This window comes from Rhopalosiphum padi, chromosome 1 (assembly GCF_020882245.1).
Source record: "Rhopalosiphum padi isolate XX-2018 chromosome 1, ASM2088224v1, whole genome shotgun sequence".
Taxonomy (NCBI): domain Eukaryota; kingdom Metazoa; phylum Arthropoda; class Insecta; order Hemiptera; family Aphididae; genus Rhopalosiphum; species Rhopalosiphum padi.
Window position 1 is genome coordinate 43,230,131 of NC_083597.1, and position 7,396 is coordinate 43,237,526.

At 25.7% G+C, this 7,396-nt stretch overlaps 1 protein-coding gene across 2 annotated transcripts; it reads left to right on the plus strand.

Annotated features, from left to right (window-relative positions):
• The first annotated feature begins 2,120 nt into the window (after positions 1-2,120).
• On the plus strand, positions 2,121-7,193 carry LOC132932020 (gastric triacylglycerol lipase-like). 2 transcript variants are annotated; one of them, XM_060998184.1, is made up of 8 exons: positions 2,121-2,401; positions 3,187-3,376; positions 4,014-4,143; positions 4,263-4,506; positions 4,740-4,889; positions 5,271-5,352; positions 5,897-6,039; positions 6,826-7,193. In XM_060998184.1, exons 1-8 carry the CDS (start codon positions 2,312-2,314, stop codon positions 6,967-6,969), a joined length of 1,173 nt encoding a protein of 390 aa, XP_060854167.1. In that variant the 5' UTR covers positions 2,121-2,311; the 3' UTR covers positions 6,970-7,193. The 2 variants fall into 2 exon arrangements, with proteins under 2 accessions (XP_060854167.1, XP_060854168.1); XM_060998185.1 differs by lacking the exons at positions 2,121-2,401; positions 3,187-3,376 and adding an exon at positions 3,598-3,655.
• The last annotated feature ends 203 nt before the right edge of the window (positions 7,194-7,396 follow it).

The following is a 7,396-nucleotide window of genomic DNA, read 5'->3' on the forward strand; positions in this document are numbered from 1 at the left end:
AGTTGTGTAACATTATATTAATAAAATTTAAATATTTTTTTCTGTTGTATACCTAATGAGTGTGACAACATTCTGCAAATTTAAACCAGTAATACCATATATCATATAAAAACAGCATATATTATGTTAACTTAATTATATATGTACTTCCTATATAATTAATAGCTATATAGTACATTAGGTAGTATGTACTTAATATAGATTATTTTAGATAAATAAAACTAATCCATTAGCTAAGTAAAATATTACAACCTTAAAATATTCATAACTCACTTTGAAATGATAATATCGGTAAAAGCATATGACATTGTCCGGATAATATTCTTACCTTTAAATTTGATAATCTGTATAGTTACTCTAATATTAAAACTAACATCACAAAATGTGTTCTGCTGAATGAAAATTTGTTATTATGTACGTTAGTAAGACAGCGGGTACTATATCATCTTAACAGGTACATTTTATTAAAAACAAGCTGTAGCAAGGTAACTTGGTTACTATATCAGATCCGGATTAAGGCATAAGCAGTGTACGCTGCAGCCCACACAACCACGAATTTAAAAGCACTGCAAATTATTATACAAATAACATTAAGTTTTACAATAAATATTTACATTGTTATTACTTCGCCATTAAATAGATTTAAAGTTATACTTTGGTCATGTAATATTAAGCAATATGCTGAAGTTGAGCTGGAAACGCTTCTTCAATCTCAATTTCCAAATATTATACGTATATGTATAGTTCTATTTTAACAGATATCAATTCTCTGAAAAACAATAAAATCTCTAAATAGTAAATAGTATACCTCTTTCAATCCAACTACAATTAAAAAGATAAATATTATAACAGGTTAAATTCAATTTTAAACAGCAAAGATGAGACTATTAGAGCAAACATTTTAATAGTCTGTCTATTAATGATGCGTTAAATATGTTCAATAAAAAAATTAATGCTAATTTAAGCTAATAATTGTACCAAGGATGTTAAAATTCAAAATTGTCGAAAATTTATTAAACTAAAGAAATAGATAACAAGAGGTATCTTAGTTTCAATAAATAAAAAAGAAAAAAATATACATAAAAAACGAAAGAGGCCTTTTGATTTAAACTTTGCTACTAAATTCTCAAAATACAAAAATTTACCTCAAACTATGTATCGAAACAAAATAAAATCTTACAAGCAAATTCAATTACCTACAAAATATATCTGGTGTTTTATTAATGAAATTACTGAAAATAAAAATAAACGCAATATTCCTATTGCCTTGATTTATAGTAAAAATGATAAAATAGTTTTTATAAATTAAATTGGGAGTATTTAAATAATAAATGTCACGTGGATGAATCATTATTTTTAAATCCGAATTGGCTATATGCCTACGGGTTACGACATATGCATATTAATTTTTATATTAACTTTCTAGTCTACAACTGTTTTCTAATGATTTACTATTTTTGAGTAGTATTATGAAACATTTTTTAAATAAACTGAACAAGAAAACATTTGTCACCTGTAAGTCATTGTCAATATCTGTGAATTAATTTAATTTACAAAGTTTTTAAATAAGAAGGATATCTAATTAACTTAACATTAAAATAAATTAATTAGCGGTTTACTGTTTAGACTTAATTAATGCACCTGAAAAAAATCCAATCCAGATATACTAATCTCTAAAGGAATTACCAATTAATCTTTTAACTTATTTGATCGGTTATTATATGTATTATAAATTAATAACCAACTAACAAATACATGTTTCATATTATATTTTAACATTTCTAAATTTAAAAACAAAATATATAGGCTTTACCGAATACATATTATAATATATTAAATCTGTATGTCAGGTATTATACAATTTGATACCGAATTAACAAACGATTATGTTCGGTATATGGTATTATATTTTTGTACGCAGTAACAATATAAAATGGTTTATGAACTTGCATAAATTTATTATATTATTACTATTTTAACTATCGTTAAATCAAATATTATTCATTGACTACCTTGAATTTTCGAGATTGCAGCGTATAAATATTCACCATTTAAGTGACGTGGGCATTATTATTACTGTTGTTATTTATTTTGTATTTTTTTTTGCAGTCCAAGATGAGTTGTCATTTAAGCTTAAGAATCTGATATAACAATGTTTATTCACTTATTTCGAGTGAACGTGAATACTTTTATACCGTTCATTAAATGGTTATCAACTTAAAAATATTCTTTTAAAATTATCATTGAACGATATATAACCCATACGAATTTCTGCGCTTCTAAAGCTGTAATTTTGTAAATTGCATCAACAATGCGCATACATAAAACATTTTATGTACAAGCTTTTGCTTTTAGTATTTTAATAAGTGTACAGCAACATTATGTTTCTGCTTTCTCGACCGTAAGTATAATACATTTTTTAAAACTTATCTTTAATAATGGTATTTATTTATTTTTTATACATTTTCAACTTACCTATATAATAGGTACGCATATAGCACTAATTGAACATCCCATCAATTAACCAACATCATAATTATTTATTTCAAAAATGTACAACTAAATATTTAGAATTATTCAGTGAGTTAGTAGCTAACATTAATCATAGAATAGATACATTTTATCGTAATTCAGTTATATTGTGCTCGTTTATATATCTTTAACAATATGTACAGTGTATCGCCGTGTTGTCCTCGTATAAACTCGCCCGTCTACTTTAAATCGTACATAACTATCTGGATATTTAATGCTAACTATTTACTAAACTTTCAAAATATTTTCATGCATTAACTTTATAAATATCTGATAATTAAGAAACGTGAAATTAACATTTTTATTTTGTTTTGAGAACACGTAAAAGTTTAACACCAAAAAAACTATATTTAATTTTTACAGTTGTAGATCTTCAATAAGGTAATCAGTAATCACTAATCATTATCATCCAAACTTATATTTCGAAAATATTAAATTGAAAACATATTATAAGACATGTATCTATTTAGTATCTATTCATTTTTACTTTTTTTTTTTTTTAATAACATTTTAAAATTGTATACGATAAAACTGGTATCTTATACGACGTGATTAAATCTCAATTTATGACTGTGTAAAAACTGAAAATATGTTTAGTACTTCTGATTCCTTTTTTTAATTGTAATATTTATGTATTATATTTTTGATATGAAGGCAGATCAGATAATTAGTAATGGATATCCAGTAGAAACATATGAAGTTGAAACTAAAGACCATTACATGGTAGGTTTGGAACGAATACCATATAGTAAAAATGGAAATAAAACGATTGGCAAGCCTATAATTCTGTTGCACGGCTTGTATGGGACGTCAATGTATTACACACTTAACAATATATCTCTCAGTAAGTGTATTTTAATTGTTTGTTTCATTAATAGGAATATTTAATAATAAATAATAACTAGTATGTAAGACAAAAAACCGAAATACCGTGGTATTATTAATGCATCAATTGAAAGCTTTCGCAAAATCCAAGAATATTACGTCAACTTGTGCGCTTTATCATGAAATTAACTGAATATATAATCAGAAGAAAAAAAAAAGGTTACAAGTAGTAGTAGAGCGTCCAGGCCGATAGCATAGTCATTCATACTGGTCGACCGTAATAATATGATTTATAGAGGTATGTGTATACTAAAATATATATACTAATCCTCAAAATGTTCACGATTATATTTAAATCCCAACACTAGTATGGACTAAGCAGTTAAATCAGACTTTATAAATGTTAGATATTTTTTATTTTATGTATATTATTTCCAATACTCTAATAGTGTAATAAACTATATAATATTCAACATTATGATAATTCGTATAAAATAAGATAGTAAAGTAAATAGATATATTTCTTAAAAAATACCGACGCCTCTCTACAACCTAAATATCAATAAAAAGAAAAGAAAAACATTGAAACATAGGTATTGCAAAAGAATAGCGTTTGTTATAATTTATACTAATTTTTATACTTTTATCGTACAAAGGTTTCATATTATCTGATGCTGGTTTCGACGTTTGGCTACTCAACTTTCGCCTTGCTGGCATTTCCAAATATATCAAGAATCCAAGAACCGGCCTGGTAACTCCGTTGAGAAATGTGTCTTGGGATTTTAGGTATGATCAACTAATAACTAAGTTATTTTTTCTGAAATAATTTATATTGCATAAATAGCTTTTAAAGTCATAACGAATAACGATAAAACCAAAATTAATAATTGAATATATTATCCAAGCTTTGACGAATTGGGAATATACGATACGACAGCCGGCATTGATTTCATCTTAAACAAAACTGGATATTCTACAATACACATGGGTGGTTATTCTTTCGGAGCTACCATATGCCTTGTTGCACTAGCCGAAAGGCCGGAATACAACAAAAAGATTGACAAATTAGTGTTGATAGTGCCAACGGCAAGAATGAAGTACTACGACCGAAGGCTGATCATTCTAAAGATATTCCCCTATTTGTTCCATGTAAGTATATACTATTAGGTAATTATACGCATTTGGTATAGATAACTTATGTTTAGGTGTTTTCATAGTATAAATATTACACTTGAAGACGCATTGGAGTACCTATAGATTATTACTTTTCGTTATTTTTAAATTTATTGTTATATTTATATATTTATGTATATATTTATAATTGCATATACTAATGCAATTCAAAAACCATTTAAATTTCAAAAATATGCTATTATTTTTAGAGACCTTTGAGAGGTAGGGGATACGTACCTAAGATGAAAAACCCAGATGATCAATGGCTAGGACGTGCATGTAAAGAGAGGAAATACATGAAACTATTTTGTCTTTATATAATGACCCAAGTACAAGGAAATCTTCTACCAATAAATTACGTGAGTAGCTCATATTATTTTAAATTTTTATGAAAAAGAAAATGATGTGATACGTCTAAATTTTACGACTCAAATTATTATAATTACAATTAATACTTATTTGTGCTTACTGCTTAATTATTATATTAATACATCGTATTTACATAATGTGTAATAATTTATTTTATTTGTGTAATGTATAATATTACAATTTTATTCTCAATCTAAAGTGATATCGTATTATTTTATAATTATTTTAATTGCAATTTAAAACCTTCTATACCAGTTACTTAGAATAAATACAACTTTCCTGCATACATGTTAAATCATCGCAATACTTGATTATTAAAATGCATACACTTACCCCTTAAATTTAATAAATATATTATTTGTTTTACTTAGAACACCATTGAAATCTTGAGAACATATCCTCAGCCAACATCTGTTAAAGTTATGACTCATTATTACCAACTAATACTCCAAGGTAAGCATAATAAATTGTCTGTTATATAAACAATCGATACAGTTTCAAACATATTTTGCAGTTATATTTATTAAGTACGTCAGTTTATACTTCAGTTTTTTAAAATTATTACTCATACAAAAATATTGATTAAAATCCAAAATTAAACCACTCACTTTGTATAAATGTTAAAATATTATTAATTATATAAAACTTTTAAATTCATGCCCATCGTAGATTTTTAAATATTGTTTGATTATCCGCACCCACATTGATCCCAATTAGTGTGGATAATCGACACTATATTTTTTATAATAAATTCCATGTATAATTGTATACTATAACTATGTATCTATTCACGTGTCGTTATTTGTAGTCAGTACATACATTATACATGAGTTCTACGATGAGTACCTAGTTATTTACAAATAAACTATTTTGTATTAATGTGTAATCGTGAAAATGATAATGATAAATACTATCAGAAACTTAACAATGATATTAATGATATTATAATATACCACCTACTACATATCTCGTTTATAATTACCACAAAATTTTTCAGAGTACTTCCGAAAGTATGATTACGGAAAAATTGGAAATATGAAGCACTATAACTCCAGTATTCCACCTGATTATGATTTATCTAAAGTGACAGCAGCGACATATGTTTATCAATCAAAACATGATATCTTTGCTACACCCAAGGTATGTATATTAAAATATAATTTTAAATTATAATAACCATTAAACGTGTAAACAACACTTTTTCACATAATATTATACATACTATGACTATTTTTTTTTATCAAACAGTATGTAAGTTGTACTACCTTCGAATAAATAACACTTATTACAATACAAAATGTTAACATTATTTTTCACACTTTGTTTTAGTTCATGCGTATTATTAAAATACATGAAATATTGCTTTTGTGCCATTCTCGTTACACGCGTATTATATCATATTACGATAATATATACTTAACCGTTGATTCCAATGGCCATAAAGTGTATAATAATAACTAGCGATACGTATTAGATCCAACGTATTATCTACGACCCAATTCTTCGGAGAATAAAATTCGCACGTTACACCGGTTGAAACTTTATACACATATAGGGTTGCAAAATCAAGCTAAAAAGCATCATTTTATCATTTTAAGTTTCAGAAAATCTATCGATATAACTTTTTTTTAAAAACGGTTCAGTAGTTTTTGAGATTATCCTTCAGTAAGAAACTCAAATATATATATATATATAAATACTAAACAAAAGTCCAATAATAATTAAGATTAAGAAATTTGATATTATATCACAACATTATTAAAATATAGCCAAAGTATAAAAACTATACATTGTTAAAAACATTAAAGAAAAAAATAATATAATTTATTTAGATTAGGTAAATTAATTACATATAATTGTAAATTGTACAAATATTAATCATAACTATAGACTTTTTTTTTTTTACTTACATGTATGTATTTTCAGGATGTAAAATGGTTAGTAGACCGACTGCCCAATGTCAAGAATGTTACAATGGTGAAGAAATTCAGTCACATGTCGTTCGCTATAAGCCCATATGCTAAACCTATTAACCTTTTAATTGCTAAACATTTGCTGGAAAAAAATTAAATGTATTAAAATTTTAAAATTTTTAATGTATTATTAAATTTTGTATTCATATTCATATGGTGAATATTAATTTAACTATTCACCGGATGTAAGACTTGTTTAATAGTTTGTTCGTTCAGATATCTATACCATTATGATTAAGTATACATTTTACAACTGGTTGTCAGTTATACCCAATGATATTCATTTTTTTTTTTTTTATCAATTATATTTTGTATTGTGTATTTTGTTCTTAATTAATTTAAAATGGGGCGTGAAATGAGAACCCAAAGCAAAGGTACCCGAAAATGAGTTACCTATTGAAAATTACATTTGTAATTAAAGGTTAAATTAATTTTAGAAAAATAGCACTGAGTAGATCTCTAGACTATGTTTTGGTATGAAGCTGAGTGCAAAATATGAAACTGCTGAGGCAATGTTGAATTTG

Coding starts and splice junctions, on each gene's coding strand:
- LOC132932020 (XM_060998184.1), top strand. CDS start 2,312: ATGCGCATACATAAAACATTTTATGTACAAGCTTTTGCTTTTAGTATT. Junction 2,402..3,186: donor ATGTTTCTGCTTTCTCGACC/GTAAGTATAATA, acceptor TTTGATATGAAG/GCAGATCAGATAATTAGTAA. Junction 5,353..5,896: donor TTACCAACTAATACTCCAAG/GTAAGCATAATA, acceptor AAAATTTTTCAG/AGTACTTCCGAAAGTATGAT.